General features: G+C 43.7%; 1 protein-coding gene across 2 annotated transcripts in view; it reads left to right on the plus strand.

Moving 5' to 3' along the window:
- ASTN2 (astrotactin 2) overlaps positions 1–19,509 on the plus strand; it is an 845,639-nt gene that overhangs the window by 686,385 nt on the left and 139,745 nt on the right. For both annotated transcript variants that reach the window (XM_045791077.2, XM_087869420.1), the window contains exons 18-19: positions 16,296–16,429; positions 17,958–18,106. In XM_045791077.2, coding sequence (XP_045647033.1) covers positions 16,296–16,429; positions 17,958–18,106 — 283 coding nt within the window. The remainder of the gene's footprint in view (positions 1–16,295; positions 16,430–17,957; positions 18,107–19,509) is intronic.

Consider the following 19,509-nt stretch of genomic DNA (forward strand, 5'->3'; position numbering starts at 1 on the left):
GGTATACAATTCAGTGTTATTAACTATAGTCACAACCCTGTACATGACATTCTCAAAACTTATGTATTTCATAACTTCAAGTTTCTACTTTTTGACCTCTTTTACCCATTTTCCCCACCCTTATCTCCTGCCTCTGAGCAGCCTCTCTTTATCTATGAGCTTTTTTTCCCCTTAAGGTTCCACACGTAAGTGAGATCGTATGGTATTTGTCTTTCTTTGACTTAATTCACTTACCATATCTGTTCAAGGTCCGCCCATGTTCATCTGGCAAGATTTTATTCTTTATGGCTAAATGATATTCCTCTCTCTGTGTGTGTATGCACACTCAATACATTTTCTTTATCCATTCATCCATCATGGACCCTAAAGTTGTTTCCATATCTTACTATTATAGATAATGTTGCAATGAATATTGGGGTGCACATATCTATTTGAATTAGTGTTTTCACTTACTTTGGATAAATACCCAGAAGTGAAATTGCTGGCTTATATGGTAGGTCTGTTTTTAATTTTTCGAGGAACCTCTCTGCTGTCTTCCATAGTCACTGCACCAATTTACATTCCCATTAACAGTGCACAAGTGTTCCCTTACCTCCGCATACTCACCAACACTTGTTACTTCCTACCTTTTGGATAATAGCCATTCTAACAGGTATGAAGTGATTCAACAAGGACCTTCTGTTAGCTCAATCTAAAACCCTGTTCTCAATTCTTTCTTAGAAGCATCAGTCTGCTCTTAGAAGAGCTTGAGCTTGACTCCTTCAACTTTAGTTTGCTCAGCCTGAATCTTTACCAGAAGTTATTACTTCCTTTCAAAAAATAGAAGGAATATCAGGAAATGGAAGTATGGTAGCTGCTTTGGGATTGAAGAGTACACATTAGTGAGGCTCTGCCCACCCCTCCGTATTGCTTCTTCCATAGTTTTTTCTCAAATTTTCAGATATTTATTTTGAAGGAATCTGGAGAAACTATATAGATATGTTCTTATAGTAGGTATATATTGGTGTGTGTATGCATGTGTATGTGTGTGTGTGTGTGTGTGTGTGTGTGTGTATCTGTGTGTGTGTATATGTTGATATGTATTTTATATTCAGGTGGTATTATTTATATTCAAGGTAAACAAATTTATCAGTGAATTTTTGAGATTTTAGGCATTTTAGTGAAATGTGATTGAGAAGGTCCAGGTTTTGGGGTCAACCAGATCTAGATTTGAATTTCAGAATTTATGCTTACCTGTTGGGTAGTATTGCACAAGTGACTTATCCTACCTGAGTTCCATTGTCTAGTCTGTAAGAAGATTTGCTTCCTAGGATGGTTCTGGATATTACATATGATGATAGATGCAAAGAAAAGAAGGTTCAAGAATCAGATAGATCTAAGCTTACATTCTTATTTTGCTACGTACTATGGAGATATAACTTAATTACTCAGAATCTCAATGAAGATAACATGAGGATGATGTAACTCCTAGAATTATTGTTAGCTTAGCTAAGATTATATATATAAAGCACTTAGCAATGCCTAGTATGATTAAAACTTTGATCGATGTTAGTTTCAGCTTCTTTCCTCTTCAACTTCCCCTTCCTTCTCTTTCTTTTCTTCCTTGTCTCTTCTGCTTCTGCTCTAGCGGATGATTAAACATTCAGCGCAGAGTAGGTGTATAGTTAATAGTAATTGCCTTACCCTCAGACATCCATTGATTAAAAAACCAGAAGGGTAGTTAGTTCATAGAAACCGGGAAAGGCATACTTCCCCAAAGGCAAAGATAATCTTAATGTCTTTTTGGCAGTTGGTTCTAATGATTTATTGTTCCCCACTGAAAAAATGTTAAAAAGAATAAAAATGATTTGGAGCATAGATATACCTAGAGTAACTTTTTATCTATAAATAATCGTAAATAATAACTTTATTATGTTCATAATTAATAATAATAATTCATAATAAGTATGTTGCTTCCATGGAGAGAACATCCAAGTTTAGGGCTTTGTCAACATTCATCTAATTGTCAAATATACATATATGTGCAGACACATAATAGATCTGGCATTATTTTAGGTACTTTACAAATGATCCTTAAACATTCCTTACTGCTGTAGGCATTAATATATCCCTATTTTACACTTGTGGAAATGAAACATGGAGTTGAAGTCACTTCATCAGTTTGCTTAGTGATAACACTAAAATTTGAACCCAGGGGTTTGGTTCCAAAGACCATACTCTTAACCTCCATGTCCTGCTGTCCCTCCAGCATGTATAACATCGTTTTATGGGTTAAGGGATCTATCTAGACTTCAGAGTCCCAATATACCATGATGGAAATGTGACTACAATGAATAGTGTAGAAATCCCCCTTTTCATAACTCCCCAGCTAAATTTCTAAGTCTCCCATTCAAAGGCAAAGATAGGCTTAGTTTGAGTCTAGACTAAGCATGTCCCCTCCTGTCCTCTGACCTTTCTTTCCCTGCCCCCACCCACAGGCCCAAGAATGGAGGCCTCATCAGCGGGAGCGACTGCCTCCTTCAGATGCCTCCCAAGGGAAAATGGGCGTACTGGAAAAATGAGGTCACCAGTGGCCACAGAAGGGAAATTTTGCAGTCCTTTACTCAGAAACTCACCATTAACTTAAGCTAGCATTTTGCGACATAAACTCCACAATCTTGGACAAATCTTCCAATTGAAATCTTCCCACCCGCCTCTCATCTCCAGATGTTCTCACCACAGGGGAGAGGAGTTACTATCTGTTAAAGGACAGCAGACCTTAGAAGACAGGTCTTGCCTATAGGGTGGGGCTGGGAGCCTTGACTAAAAGCTTCCCTTAGGAAAAGTGTGAGTTCCATCCAGGTTTTCCCTTCTAGGACTGAGTGGGCCAGGAGCAACGCCTCGTAGGAGACAGGCTGAGAGGAGGAGCTGCTCTCTGAAGAACTTGGATTTGTATAAGACTAAGAAGCCCTTGGCAGTTCAAGGTCACAAGGCAAGATGCCTTGGGAAGATGACTCATGATTAGATGGATGAGGCTACTGATATGGCTGCGTCTTCTCTCTGGAGTTATAACTGATGTTTCCTGTTGCTCATAATTGGTCTGCTATTCATCACTTTCACAACTGCTATCAGCTCAGTGACAGGCAGGACAAATGGTCTGGAGATAGTTTAGAACAATGTAAGCGAATCTATTGCCCTGGTGACTGAGAAGGTCTGCTAGGATAACATCCTAAGAGCTCCCAGTCTTCTATTCCTCAGAGTTCGCCACTCATCCACACGACACTTAGTCATGCAACAAACATTTATGGAGTACCTACTCTGGGACAGGCCTTGTGGAAGGAGCTTCTGGTAAAATAAGGCAAGGAAAAGTTCAGTGGACAGGATAGGCATACAAATAAATAATTCAGTAAAATATTGTATCTCACTAGCAGGTATGTTGTCCAAGGTGCAATGGAAACCTTCTGGGTTTCCATTCTGGGAAATCAGTTCTGCTGGGAAATCAGAAAGGGGTTTCCAGAGAAGATTGCAGTTGTAGTGGGTCTTAAAGAATGAGTTCATGATTTGACCAAAGGTAGAATGAAGGAAAAGCATTCCAGGCTGACAGAAAGTTTGTTGCTTGTCTGGTCCATGTTACAAGTGGTCCAGTGTAGCTGGTACGTAGGACTGGGGCAGACTGCGGTGGTAGGACATGAGGCTAGAGGGATTGTTTGACATCTCTGTGGGAAGGGCCCTGTATGCCAGGCCAAGAACAGAATGCTTATACTTCTCTTGGTCAAGGCTCTTTCACTGGTAAGAAGTTAGAAACCCACTGAAATGTTCTAAGCAAAAACTGGAGAAAATACTATAATGATATAGTGATTTCTCATGTAACCCAAGAACAAAGAACATAGCAGGGCCCCCAACATCTGGGAAGCTACTTTCAGCAGTAACTCAGGAGCCTGCCATCTCTGCTTCTCTCTCTTTCTTTAATTCCCCTCCTCACATTTTCTGTTCTCTGTGAATGTAGCTTAACAAGCCAAGACCCCGTAGCCAAGTCTAGCTTTGTATCTCATGCCAGTTCAAGCACTCACAGACGAATGACCATTTGAATCTAATTCCCAGGGAAAAAAAACCTAATTGGTCCAGTTTAGGCCAAGTAATGAATTTTGGTCCCACTACCTTTGGCTAAAGCAACAGGATTATTTAGTTCAAATATGACTGCCAAACTGTTGTATCTGATACCTGAAAGATATCTATTAAAATAAAATCCTATAGGTCTTCATTCTCAAACCGGAGTACCTTAACCCAGGGGGATACACTATGATATACCAAGATATATCCAAAGCCACAAGATAAAGAGATAGGGGATTCTTGAACTAATAGTATATAAGAATCACCTGGCAGTATATGAAATCAGATTCTGGATCACCTCTCTGAGGATTCTGGTTCCGTGTGGCGGAGTTTGGCCTGGGAATCTGAATTTCTAGTAAGTGCTTCAGGTCATTACTGAAGGAAGAGGCCCAAAGATCACACTGTGAGAAAAATTTCAGGGGGAGGAAACCTTCATCGTTTTAAAACCAGCTCAAGTGTATTGTAGAGTAGAATATGCAATTTGCATGAATATTTAAGAAAGAGACTTCAAAGTAATTTTGCACTGGTCCCTTCTGGTATTTGGGATGTTTTGTGTGAAAAGCTGAAAAAACCCTTCCATATTTTACTGGAGAATGTGGAAGATTCTTAAAAGTCAAGAGCTTTGGCTCTTAGATCTCCTGAGCTGGACTGAGAAGTAAAGTTAACGTGTGATAGGAGCATGGAAAAGTTTAAAAACACAGAATTATCCTAAGTCCCTAGGCAGAGGAGAAATATTCTAAGCTAAGGCCAAAAGGGACAAGGTATACAAGATTAGGATTCTTAATGTTCATTAATTTGTGATAGACCAATTGATTAATCAATTACAGCTCCTACTCCATGTCAGGTGCTAAGGATTAAATAATAAACAAAGCAGACGGGAGGGCTCCAACCTCAATTTGTACACAGTCTATAAGGAGAAACAGATAAGCACTGAAACAATTAAATATTAACACAGTAAAATAAGTTTTATGATAGGGGAAGGTGGGAGAAGATGCGTTACAAAGGAAGAGGTCTATTCCAGCTTTGGGGGGGTCGAGGAATGTTCCCTGCAAGAGGTGGTTTCCAAGCTGAGACTTGATAGATTAGTCAATGGGGGAAATTATGGGATGGGGGAAGAGTTCCAGGAGAGGAAATAGCATATAAATGGCTAAAGGTGAGAAAGCATGGCTGGAGAATAGAGTCTAAAAAGAGTGGTGGCAAGAGGTGATGCTGGAAGGAGAAGCAGCGATTTGGAGGGCCTGACGTCAGCACAAAGGCGTCCAAATGACTCCTAGCCACCTAGTGGGACGTGGCAGAATCTGTGGCCAGGAGGCTAAGCATGGAGGGCTCAGGTCCTCAGTGGTCCAGGGCCTAGTCTGCACACACCTGAGCTGGATGCCTGGGGAAGATTCAACAGGAGCTGGAGCAGCATCAGTGGGAGTTACAAATACTTCTAGCACTCATGGTGTTGCCAGAAGGTTAGAGCCTCTGCAATAAAAATATTCAACACCCTTATTTTCTAGACAAGATAGCTGAGTCCCTGAGAGGGAGACTGACTTGGCCAAAGTTGCAGTGTTACTGACAGAGCTGGGATGAGCTCTCGTTTCCTGATTAGCTCTTGGCAGAGAGCACTGTGTCCAGCCTAGAATCTAGATGAGCACAATATGGAGAAGAATCTGCCAAGTACCAGGTCCCCAGATGCCATGTGTGTGGGGGGGAAGTTCCATGGACAAAGATGTTTAGGAAATGCTGCATTTTATGCATTACCTTCTTAGGGTCTCCTATTGACTATTAGCATATGAATGGCTCTGGAAAGTTCTACATAGAGCAATCTATTTTTTTTTTTTTAATCTAGTCTTTTCCAAGTTTATTTGACCATAGGGACAACCTCTCCAACCACCTCCCCCCCCCTTTTTTTTTTGAACTTTAAAATCATTTAGCATCCCATTGAATTCATATTCTTAGAAACACACTCTGGAGTGTTCTGGCCAGTAAGGACTTAGGACTGCAAAGAACAAGGTTAACCTGTCACCCTGGCTTGTCCTGAGAATATGCCATGCACCTCAACCCCTACCTATCTTCAGTCTTTAGGAAAAATGGGGCAGAAGAGAGACATTCAGTCTTGGGAATCAGTCTGGTGTTTGAATCCTAACCCTGAATTATCCTAGGTTCGTGATGTTGTTCAAGTCACTTGATCGTACATCACCCAAACTTTTTTGAGTTTCAACCTTTTCAAAGATTTCATGGAGACCGTACAACCTAATATATGGGCTTGTCTGAGGATTAAATTTGCTCATTGTGGTGATGCATTTAGGAATGGGAGGAGCTTGAGTTTAAATTTTGCTCTGCCAAATACTGCTGTGTAACATAGGAAAGGAACCCAAACTCCCTGTGGCCTCAGTCTCGTCCTCTATATAAGGAAAGTGATAGGAGTACCCAAATCATGGCATTGTGGTGCAAATAAATGCTTCTCTTCCTGGCAAACACTGAGCACTGTGTCTGGCATATAGGTATTGCTCAAAAATGCTTACTGTTATTTTTAATGCATTGAAACCTAGCACTTCATCCCCTTGATTAGATGGATGGGAACTGAAATATGGGGTGAACTGACAAGAAAAATAGCTCCTTGCCTGAGGATCATATAACCTTATCATCTTGTCTCTTTACATCTTGAGAAACAGACAGCTGACAGTGCCCCACGCAGGAGCATCTCGGTGGGTTGTATATTTATTTCTCTAATATTTTTTCATTAGCAGAAGTAAGTGTGGCAAGAGGGGGGTTTGGCTGGCTTTAAATGTCTTCCCCTGTCACCCAGATTAACAAGCTGTTCTGTTGGGTTCTCATCATTCAGGGAAGAATGGCTTGAAAAGAGAAGTTTATCCTGGCAGGGGAAATTAGGTGTCATTTCTGTGATTTATAGAACCATAGATTGAGCTGCACAATTTCTCATATAGGAAATGGTCCTTGCCAGTTAGTGTTCCTTCACTGTGTGACCTGGTGAATAGGGGGATCTGACTTAGCAGCTGAAAATGAGGGGTGGGAGATGGGAAGTCAGGGGGCAAAGCTTGGGATTTGGAGTTAGAGACTCTGCTCTGTTGTGTTCTATCTGGGTGATGCTGGGCTGCTCTCTTTTCTTCTCCGACCCCATCCTGGCTCATCTGCAGGGATTGCTGCAGACGGTAAGAGCTGCAGCGTGTACACGAGAGCTAACAGATGGATGCCCTGGCACCAGGCTGCAATAAGGATACACTTCATAGGCGTCTCTTCCCTTCATGCTACACATCTCTTTCTTCAGAAACCATCCATGGCGTGCTCATAGTCTGTGAGACCTCTTCTACAGAAAGCATGTTAGCTGGCAGGAGGTTTTAAATATAGACTTTACTTTCGTTTGATCAGTTTTAGGTTCCCAGCAAAATTGGGCATAAAGTACAAAGAGTTCCCATGCCCCCCCCCCGCCCCGAGTCTCCCCTGCTATCATAATCCCAAATTGCAATGGTGCACTTGTTACAACTGATGGACCTATACTGACACATCGTTATCACCCAAAGTCCACAGTTTACATGGGGGTTTGCTCTTGCCGTGCATTCTGAGTTTTGACAAATATATAATGACACGTATCCCCCAGACAGTATCAAACACAATAGTTTACTGGCCTAAAACTCTGTGTGTTCCACTTGTTCATTCTTCCCCTCCACCCAGCCCCTGCCAATCATTGATCCTTTTACTGTCTCCATGGTTTTGTCTGCTGGTAAGAACTTTTAAAGGATCCCAGGCAGTGTATCTAGGATGGGAAGTTTTAAAAGGGATGGGGAAATTGTGGGCAGTTTTGAGAAACAGTAAAATCCAGGACACATATCAGAAAATTATCAGAACCAGCAATGCCGTGGTGTTTATGCACAAGTTGAAGACATTACAGGTGACAGTCAGGCCCAGAGAGGGTAAATGACTTACTGAGGTCACATAGCAAGTTAGTCAGAAAAGGTGAGAGTCCCTGGGATTCTGCTGCCTTAGACTTTTTCCATGCTCTATGTCCTCCTCCTGGGGAATTTTATTCCCTTCTCTGGCTGCTATTACATTAAACCATAGGACATTGCTGACTTTTGACTTACAAAAATGGAAATTACATATGGCATTTTCATTGGTCTATTCCCATGGATACAGAGAGAGATCACAATATATGCTAAAGTTGGAGGGAATCAGGGTATAAATAACATTAAAAAGCATGGGTTGGCTCTGTCAAAGTTTGTATTTGGAGGCTTTATATTTCAGAGCACAGGCTCAAAAGCTAGACTTCCTGGGTTTAAATCCTGACTGTGTCACTGACCAGCCCTATGACCTTGGGCACAGATGTAAAATGGGACATAATAATTCTATCAATCTCACAGGTTGTCGGGAATATTAAATGAGTCGATATAGCTAAAGTACTTAGAGTTATTGTGAGGAGTAATACATGGAAAGTGTAACGGTGCTCGGCTTATAGTAAGCACTCGATAAATGTTAAGTACTGCTACTGACATCCTCTAGTTAGTGAGAATATTGCTTGCTCATAATGGTCGTGGATGAGAGAATGGGTTCAAGATCAAATGACCGGAGTTCAAGTTGTTCTACCACTTTATAGCTGGTGACTTTGAATTGGCCATTGCACCCTTTGAACCTCAGTTTCTTCATCTGTAAAATGGGGATGGTAACAGAATCTGCCTCATAAGGTAACAATAAGATTAAATGAGATAACATGTATTAAAGTGCTTAGTACAGTCTCAGTAAGTATTGTTATTACGGTTGTTTCCTGTCTAGCAGCATAGTGATTAGTGGCTTGAAGCCAGGCCCAAGGGTAGGCAGCCTCATGTAGTGAATGTTATTGATATGAAAAACTTGGTTTATTTTCTGCCAGATTCTTGTGGTGTAAACTTGGACAAGTGTCTTCCCCTCTTTGGGCCTCTTAGTCTGCAAAATTGTGAAGGTCGGTATCACGTTTCAGGGCTCTTCCAGATCTGATAGACCAGGGATCTGTGACATTGAGTATGTGTGTATGCACGTCAGAGCCCTCTAGCTCCTGAGATATGTATGCAGTCTGAAGTTTCTAATTCCCTTTTCTGGGCTGTTCCCTAGTTGCTACCTCCTCTAAGCAATCTTCCAGGATTGTTCAGAGGTGAATTACCTGCTGTCCCAGTTATTTATTGCCATGTAATCCCAGAAATTGTTGGCTTAAAGCAACAGTGATCATTTTGTTAATCTCTCTAATGGTTCTGGGGGTTGAGCTTCGTAGTTCTTACTTGGCTTTCTCATGTGGTTGCAATCCGCTGGTGGGTATGGCTGGAGTTATCTCAAAGGCTTCCATGTTCACATATCCAACAGATGCCCCTGGCTGTTGGCTGGGGCCTCAGTTAGGTCTATTGGCTGGAATTCCTACATGTGGCCTCTCCATGTGGTCTGGGCTTCCTCACAGCATGGTGGTTGGGCTCCAAGAGTGAGTATCCCCAGAAACATGTTGGGGAAGCTGCCAGTTTCTTAAGGCTTGGGGCCAGAAATTGAAGCAGTAGTACTTCTTTTGGTTGCAGTTATAGAGCCTGGACCCTAGGGGAGAGAACCTAGATCCCACTTCATGATGAAGGAAATGTCAGAGATATCTGGGGTCGTGTTTTTCAAGTCACTATCCCTGCCTTCCTGCTCTGCCTGAGAATAAGAGACATAAGTCAACTAACATGATTCACTTCTCTCCCCAAATTTGTTCTCACACAGGCTGCTTAATTATGCAGTCATTGATTTCTAACAAGATGACCAGCTAATCTCCTTAAGGTCAGGGCACACCAACATTTTTGGTTCTATTCTCAAAGAATGGGGGCTCTAGTCCCTGGCCTGCAACTCCTGTAACTACCAGGGAAATGAGTGGTTGGCGTCTCCTGCAGCCACTATTAGGGAGTATGCTGATGACTGGATGGAAAATGGCCCAGGTAGGGTCTATCCCAGAGGTCCAGGATGAGCTGGAGACCATTAGTTCTGCCTCCACACAAGCACTGCCATGATGTCATCTTCAATCCTTACTATGTTCATCAATCCTAGGTCCTTCTGACCAACCAAACGTGTGGCATGGGCTCAGGAATTAGTCTCCTTAGATGTCAGCCAGGCCCATCTCTCTGCCTCCCATCTTTCTCTAGAGACCTAGGAGGTTCCTATTTAGACCCAAGCACTCCCCTGGCAAAAAGCTAGCAACCTACTCTCCTCCAAGCAATAATTCTAAATGTCTTCAGAAGAGATTCTACCTCCATACCCCACCCCAGTGTACCTTCAGTGGCTTCATGAAAATTTAGTCTTTTTATGGTGACCAATTGCATTTCTGCATCTCTTTTGCTAGAAAAGAAAAACAATGTGTAAGTATATAAGTTTAATACCGGGCAGAACATCCTATCACATATCTATGGAATTTAACATGTATTTTTGGGACCCTATTATGTGTTGCTCTTTTGCTTAGAGCTGGGGGCACTGAGATTAGTCAAATATATTACCTTGGGCTAGAGGAGTTCATAGTATAATAAGCAAGAAGGACACACAAATAAACAAATCTCAAGGAAATGTGAAATGGGCAAAAACTGAGTGGAGGTAAAGACAAAATTTCTCAAGTGTGGCAGGGTCCTCGTGGACAAAAAGTTTCCTGGAATTCAGCAAGGAGAAAAAAATGGGGAAAGGGCATTTTAGAACAAAGGCACAGCATAAGAGAAGGCTTGGCATATGCCGGATCTTTGAGTGGGTACAGTGGGGAGAGCCTTTGAGAGGAGCCACAGGCTGAACAACAAAGGATTTTGAATGTCAGGTTAAGAAGCAGAGGCTTAAACCAGAAGGAGGTGGGACTTTGAAGGAGTCCGAGCAAGAGGGTGGAATCAGCAGTGATGTTATAGAAAGCTAGGAGAGAAGGTGCTGGAAAAGGTGACATCGGAGCTAGAAGGCCAGTCTAGAGGCTATGATAATTGCCTAGAGAAGAGGACTGAACAGCCATAAGACCAATCTTAATAGCACTGTGGGGATAACAAAATCCATTAAGCTTTGAGTGAAAACTTCAGGGCATCTTTTTGGTCAGACAGACCAGAATCGTCTCAATATCAAAAATAACAGCCTCTGAGTATGATTTTTAGTGTAAAAATAAAGTCATTGTAAGTATGGAGTATGGAATTTAACTCATGGGCTTAGTGACATTCTGTATCGGTGGTCCCAAGTATCTTAATCAAGTACAGGAGTATTAAAGTTAAGATTCTGAAGACATTGTCAGAATTTTAGAGCTGGAAGAGCCCCATCCTTGGTATTCCTAGAGCCTCCTGTGTGTTTTACTTCATAGCATTTGAACCATAATCATTGTGATTGTGTCTTCACCATTAAACTGTTGAGTCCTTTGAAGTTAGCTACTGAGTCTTGTTCATCTTAGCATCTAGACAGCAGATGGTATGGAGTAGGAAGATCAGTGAATGTTTACTGAACTTCACTAAACTTTCAAAAATATATCTTCTGCGTCCTCATTCTACAGATGGAGAAATTAAGGCTTAAAGAGAGGGGTAACTCAATAATTTAAACTAGGCAAGTTCAAATAGGGAAGTAACCATCGAGTCAGAAATAAATCCTAGTTTATTTTGATTGCTTAACATTTTTGTGGCTGTTTTCTCCTCCTGCCCAGTTTGGTTTGCTAGCTAATTAGCAAGAAGTTGGAAGCATTTCTTTGTTATGAAAACCAATGGTCATGCAAATGTAGTCCTTACCCTTGTTTAAGTACAGGATTTGTTTCTTAAGTCCCTTCACTGACTCCAAAGCCAGGAGTCAACAATGCCTCCAGTGTAAGGTTTCATTTTCCTCTGAGAACACACACGCGCGCACACACACACACACACACTCACAGACATGCACAAACAGCACATCAGCACGTGATCCAAACGGAGCAGCTGAAAAGGATGTTTTGGATGAAATCTTGGCATTTATTGTTCCTGTGTGACCTGGGAAGGTCCAGGGTGCCAGGATTCAGATGGACCTCAGTTCAAGTCGCTACTCTTCCATGCTCACTTGTGATGAGCATTGGACATCCATCTCAAAGGGTAATTTAGGATTAAATGGAGGCATAGAATCATTTCATCACAAAGTTGCTCTCTCACCTTGGACCTGCCCACCAGCCTTTCTGAGCCACTGTATCTGATCTGTCAAATGGATTAGATTAGATGATTTACAGAGTCCCTTGAAGCTAGAACATTCTATGATTCTCCTCCCCTGGGATCTAATTGGATTCGAGATGGGATGTTGCAAGGGCTGGAGACATAAGGAAAGAGTGATCCTGCCCTGACACAATGCTGGCTGCTGCTGCCTAGCCAGGACTCCCTCTTTGATGTCGGCCTTTTATCAGGGTGCGTTTGTGCTCTCTCCAGGCTTTGCCTGGCCATTGCACCAGTCCCCATTCTGTTCTCATGGTTTGGGACCAAGCCAGTAGATGTGGAGACTCCCAGGCAGGATTTCTTCCCAAGAGCAGCTTGGATGGTGAAACTCACAAACTCCAGAGAGATTTCCTGTTTTGTTTTCCACAAGCTCAAGCAACTATTGATTACAAAACACACACTCACACAAAAACAAAAACACATACACAAACAAAACAGGATGTTCTCTCTCCTCTCCTTGCTACAGTCAAAGCAGTCTCTTACCATCTGGGTCACTTTCACCCGTGGCCCTGGATTTCACCAATCTAGTATTAAGCCCTTAGTGCTGGCTGGAGATGTTACCAAATCTTAGGCCATGAGCCATTTTGCACGTTGATTTTAGTAAAGGGGAACCTGCAACTGAAGGGAGAGGAAGGTCCATCAGTCAGCATGACCTCATGCGATCCCATTTAGTTTCTGTCCTCATGAGACCCCACCCTCACCACCCCCACCCGGTGCTGAATAACGGGCGTTTGTCTCCAGCGTTGGTTCTGACGTGTAGTAGGAATAGCGCTATTACTGTGTGCCAGACTCTGGCCTACGTACTTTATATGCAAACACTGAGAGACATGGACTTAAAAAATAAAAATTCTCGGTCATTTGAGATTTGATTTTAACGAGGCATCCTGTATTTTTATTTGCTGAATCTGGCAACCTTACTTGGGGTCTACTCCACTGCCCCACAGGGTTAAATAGAAAAGGCCTGCGCTTGTGAGTCACAGAGATCTGGGTTGGGATTCTGCTTCCACTATTTAGATTGCTGTGCGATCCGGGGACAATCGCTTCACTGCTCTCATTCCTAGTTCTTTCACCTGTAAATGAAGATGATAACATCTGCATCTCAGTGCCTGTTGTGAGAATTACATTTTTTAATGCCCTTAAAGCACCTACGCTGTGTAACAGGTGCTTCACGAACATGAGCTTTTATTATAATTCTTTTTAAAATGTCTTTAGTCACTACTCTTAATTCAGGAGAAATCAGATCATTTGTTCATTCCCTAGCAGAGAATACGGTCAAGAACATTCAGCAGGAGGATTGGAGCCTCCTCATCAGAGGCACTGGGAGCAATGTGTGGAGACTCACATGATAGCATTTGTTTGTTTGTTTGTTTTTTCCTCTAAAAAGCTTTATTGTTTCCATTTGGCCCATGGCTTGGGAAAGGGATGTGGGGTGGTTTTAAAAAGCTGCCTAGTGGCTGCAGGGAGAGGCTTAGGCAAAAGCCCCTGTACCAGGCGGATGCCAGGGAGGGTCCTCAAAGGCTGCTGGGCTCCAGAAGCTTCTCGTTGTGCTTGAGGGGAAGCCTTTCAAAGAGATACTAGCTCAGCCCAGCTGGGGGAGGTGGGGCAGCCAGCATGACAAGGTGAGTCAGGTGGTCGCCATCTCTTGATGAGTTTCACCTCCTCACCTAGGAAGTGGTTCTCCAGGACGTCACAGAGCTGGGGGCCTGCTTGGGCAGAACGCAGGGCATGCAGCTCCAAAACGGCCTGGTTCGGGTTCTTCCCCAGAACCACGGCGGCTTCTGCACCCCACTCATCATGGGAAAGCTTTTGAATGTTTTAGAAGAGGGCACGGCTGCCGGGCTGGTTTTGCATCGTCAAGAGACGCTTGGTGCCCTTGCGTATCTCCTCAGTCAACTCACAGAAGTGGCCTACGCCTTCCAGAGGCACATTGTCGAGGTGGAAAGAGAAGCCCAGAAGGAGGTACGTGTAGAAGGCCCACAGATGCATGTTGACCAGGGGGTTAATGGTAGCCTTCACGCTGATGGAGTAACTAATGAGTCTAGAAACTCGTTTGACCGGCAATGAGGAGCTAAGCTCAGAATACAGTGTTGACTGGTCCCAGAGACAGAGGGCGGCTGAGCAGATGGTTCTGAAGGTTGTGACTGAAGAGGTTGGAGGGTGGTCAGAGTCTGGAAGGAGGGGTGTCCCTGGGTCTGTTCTGTCCAAGCACTACTGAAGCAAGGGACAGATCTGCAGGACGGCTGGGTGCATTGCTATAATAGCATTCTTGATACTCCCCTCCCCCTGGATCTGTGTTTTGGGTGGCTCAGTTTGTAGACCCGAGACCCTCTTTACACAAACATGTTACACCTGAGTCTTTTGACAATACAGGGTGGGAAATGTGACACCCGGGTAATCGGGTGTCCTTGGTTATGGGCAGTACGAAACTTTCATTTAAAAAGTACACAGAAAGTAACAAACATAAAAGAAAAAAAAGGCATAGGGTCTGTTACCTGGTAAAAGGGTAAGAGATTGATATTCTCTAAAGTCCCTAAATTTGAAACAGAGCTGTCAAACATTCTGAATCCTCAGTGCCTTGAAACATCAGTGTAAATGAAGTGACTAAAGCATGAAGCACACCTGAACCTGAGCACGAGTCTAATGATGTTTTTCAGCGTCCATTTATTTATTCAGTAAATATTGACTGGGTATCTATGCCAGGGCCTGTGAGAATACTTGTTGGAATAAGGCATGGCCTGTACCCTTGGTATAAGCAGAATCTGTTGAATGAGACAGGCAAGGGAATGGGACAGTAGGTGTGGTCTAGTATGTTATGGTGTCCAGGAGAGGAGCATGATTCAAGGCTTAAGAAACTCAAGATGTAGGATTCCCGGAGCAAAGAAATGTTCCACTTAAGAGCAGAAGACTGAATTAGAGTATAAGGAAGGGGTCAGGGAATATTCCAGCAGGGAGAAAAGATTTTTTTTTTAATAAAAAGACAGGCATATTGCAATTATATAGAATGTTAATGACCATTTAGAGCAAGGGTCAGCAAACCGTGGACCTAGACCAAACTTAGCCTGCTTCCTGTCTTTGTAAATGAAGTTTTATCAGAACACAATCATGCCCATTCATTTAAAGTATTATCTATGTCGATTTCATGCTACAAAGGCAGAGCTGAGTAATTGTGGCAGAGACTACCTGGCCACAAAGCCTAAAGTATTTGCTATCTGTCCCTTTACAGAAGCAATTTGTTGTCTCCTAATTTAGAGCACACTTTCCATAAGCGGGGAATTTACTGTTGGTGGGAACGTTAGTGTTTGCACGAGGGTGGACGGTAGCATGCTGGTGACCAGTGATACTATGGAAGTGGTCAGGCGCTCGAGTAAGGACCTTAGACTTTATTCTGAGAGCCATGGCGAGCCTCTGAAGGTGTCTACTCAGGGAGGTGAGGTGGTCAGACTTCTGCAGGAAGCAGCATAGCAACAGGAAGTGGTGACTACCCTTGCTGCGGTAAGCACTGAGCAGTGTATGGAATCGTGGAATCTTGATGTTGTACACCTGAGAGTACTGTAACACTATTAACTATACTTCAATTAAAAAAAAAAAAAAAAGAGTTGGGGGAAGGGTCTGGAGCCACACTGCTTTCATCAGATCCCAGCTCCATCACTTACTGGTTGTGAACCTCAGGCAAGTTACCTCCATGTGCCTCACTTTTCCAATTGGGAGAATGGGAAATGACGATAATAAGAATTGTTGGCATCTATTGCATGAGGTGGAGAAGATTAAATTAATTCAGGTAGAGTGCCGGGCCCCAGAGGAGGTTCTCAGCCATTGCTGTTACTGCCACCCTGCCTCAATGATCATCCTGGCTGCTGCGGAGAGAATGGCTCAGAATGGGAGAACCTGGTGGTAGAGTGCTAGCGTTTGGGCAAGAGATGGTGTCCTGCGCCTAGGTGGATTGCTGTGAAGCTTGGGTCAGGTACTGTCGTGGTCACTGGGGACCTTCACTCTCAATCTCTCCACCGTGGTCATCATCATCTCTTCTGCCCTCCTTTATTCCAGGCCTTCAAGAGTGCATTGATGAGCTCCTACTGGTGCTCGGGGAAAGGTGACGTGATCGACGACTGGTGCAGATGTGACCTCAGCGCCTTTGATGCCAGTGGGCTCCCCAACTGCAGCCCCCTCCCGCAGCCAGTGTACGTATGTATGGTCCCTCTTTCTTTGGCCACCTCTTTTCGTGGCATCACAGTTCTGTCCCACCAGCCCAGGCCATGGCTTGCTTCTGTTCCCAGAGCATGTCACCAGCTCGCTGAATTCTCAGGGACCTGCCTCCTTCTTTGAGAAATCAGGGAGCTTTGGCAGAATAGAAACCAGCTTTTTTAAATGGTGCCCTGGGTTTATCGTTACTTCCTCACTCATCTGCTCAGGAGAGGTTTGCTGGGCACTGACTACTGCTTCCTCAGTTCCTGTGTTGGACATTGGGGCCACTGAGATAGAGCGTAGAACCTTTTCAAAGAAACGTCATTTCATTCATTCATTCAACAAATAATTTTTGAACACCTGCCATGTGTCAGGCACTGGGGAATTCATCAGTGAACAAGATAGTCTGTGAACTTAGGGAGCTGACCATTCAGTGAGGGGACAGCTATCAAAGCAAAAACAGGAAAATATGATACAGTTAAAAAGGTTAATAAAAATATGAAACGAAAATGAAGAGGTACTCGGAGAGAGAAGAAAGGGGGTTGGTGTGATAGTTGGAGGGGAGGGAGTTAGGGAAGCCTCTCTGAAAGGACCTGAATTAGAGTAGTTTTCTAGATAACAAATGGCAAGAGTCATGGTTCAGGCAAAAGAAAGAGCACATGTGAAAGCCCTGATGTGGGAAATTGACCACTTGAGGATGTTAAAGGAGGTCATCTTGACTGATGGAGCAAGATTCAGACAGTGCTGTGAGGAGCATAGGAGAGTGGGGCAGGAGCCAATATGGGGGAAACCAGAGTCCCATAACACCTCTGTGTGTGCATTGGGGAGATTACACTGTAAGATGGTTCTCGAAGAGCTACAGTATAGTGCAGTGGAAAGAGAGAAGGAATCTGGGCTGGGGACAAGCAAAGTTATCACCATCATGGTTCTGTCCCCAACTTTCTGGGTGACTTTTGGCAAATAATTTTCCTTTTCTGGGCCTTACGTCCCCATCAGTGAAAATGAGGTGATTGCATTTCCCAGCCTCTAAGGACCTTTCCAGTTCTAACCTTCAATCACTTTGCTGTGTCTTACCTTGTAAGAGGATTTTCTGGGACTCCTGCCCTCTCTGAGGGAGTATTGATTTAAGGATATTAAAGAGTTGACTGATCTACTGGATTGAAGAGAATGGCAAGAAGGTTGAGGCTACTCTGTTTGAAGGGGTTGTCAATTTAATTGATGATGAGGCATCATTGAGAAGATTGTTTAGACAAATGGAAAGTGAATCAATTTTCTGGGAGCGTGTATTATATGCTTGGATTAATTTACCGGATCCCACATTGATCCTGAAAGGTTGCTGTTCTTATCCCTGTTTTATGGACAAGGAGGTGGAGGCTGAAAGAGATATAAGGAATTGCCAGAGTCCATACAGAGATTTGAGCCCAGCCTGAATCCTGTGCTTTTAGTCTTGAGACATGCATACTCTTTGGGGGCCCTGACAATACTGCTGGCAAACAACCAACCTTCCCTGTCCCCCCTTTCTAGGCTTCGTCTGTCCCCAACAGTGGAGCCCTCCAGCACAGTGGTCTCCTTGGAGTGGGCGGATGTTCAGCCAGCTATCGGGACCAAGGTCTCCGACTATATTCTGCAGCACAAGAAAGTGGATGAATACACAGACACGGACCTGTACACAGGTAAGTAGAAAGCCCATGACTTCCCGTTTTGTTGGGATAGTGTGACAGAGGAGAGAAGTGGATTTTCTAACTGCCTTTGGAGACTTATTGTCATCCGACGTGGGAAAGCATTTGAAGTTTCATTGTTTAGGGATTGTCACCTGGTGCCCATGCCTGTGTTTTTTTTTTTTTTTTCTTTTTTTCTTTTTTTTCCATATGATTTTCAGTAGGGGATGATAGTAAATCGTACCTTAAAGAATTTCTGGTTCTCTGAGTTCAATCCTCAAAGTCCTGTATCAAATGGTTAGTTAATTCAGAAGAGGATTTAACCTTTTCTGCTTGGAAAGGTGTACAGGTCACATGTTTGAATACCTGAGTCTGAAATCTATTCTCTCTGGGACTGAAATCAAATTCAAGGAATTGCCTTTTCTGGTGAGACATAGTATCTCTAGTGAGATAGTTTTGTATTCAGTGCGGAGGAAGAGGGATTTGGAAAGGATTCAATCACACAGGAGAAGATGAGAAAAGGGACTCTTAAGAGTGCTACATTTGCTTGTAGCTCCTGAGTGCTCTCCGTGGGTTCTGAATGTCTGACATAGCCAAGGAGCTGTGCCATCCTGGAGTGGGCTCTGGGGGGTGGGGGCTGGTGTTGTTCTAAAGCAGGCTGGGAGTCTTGGTCTGTGGTAGTTAGCCTGGCACTGGGACCAAGTGGAGCCCGTGCCACAGGGATGCCCCTGGGCCTGTTGGAACTGGCAGGCACCAGGATGGGTTGGGAGTACGAGTTCATGGGAGCCTGGTGCCAATGGAAGCTTCTGGCGCCTTGGTAGCTTGTGGCCCTAGCCAGGGGCCTGGCGTCCTAAGGGCCTGCTGGGGTCCACCTACATCCAAGGGGGTTGGCCTGGTGCTGGAACAGGGCAGCCACATGGTTTGCAGTGAAGTCAGGAACACACTTCTCTCTCCTTCCACAGGGAGGGTTTCTCTCTCTGCCTTAGGGGAGGGTTACAATCGTGGATCGGTCTTTCCTAACCTGCTTAATATAGCTTTTCCTATTTTTGTGCTTCACCTGGGTGCTGTCATCCCTTACCTAGAAACCTTAGTTCTGTGGAAGTATGTTTCTGCTTGGATAGTTGTTAAAATTGATTTTGGGGGATGAGGGAGCGAAGGAACCAGTGCCGTTGTTTTTCTAACTTCACTCTACAAATGATTACCAGCCTCATTTTACAGATCAAGTAAGTGAGTCCCAGAGAGGTATGCAACTTTCCCAAAGTCCTACAACCAGTACCTGGTAGAGCCGGGCTTTACAGTCAGGTCTTAACTCCCAGCACAGTGCTCACTCTTCGTGTAACATCACACTTAATGATGAAAGACTGAATGCTCGTTTGCGGAGAGATTTTTGTTCCATTTTAATTAGAAATGGATGTTGA

This window comes from Ursus americanus, chromosome 18, assembly GCF_024610735.1.
Source record: "Ursus americanus isolate L20-20 chromosome 18, mUrsAme1.1.p, whole genome shotgun sequence".
Classification (NCBI taxonomy): Eukaryota; Metazoa; Chordata; class Mammalia; order Carnivora; family Ursidae; genus Ursus; species Ursus americanus.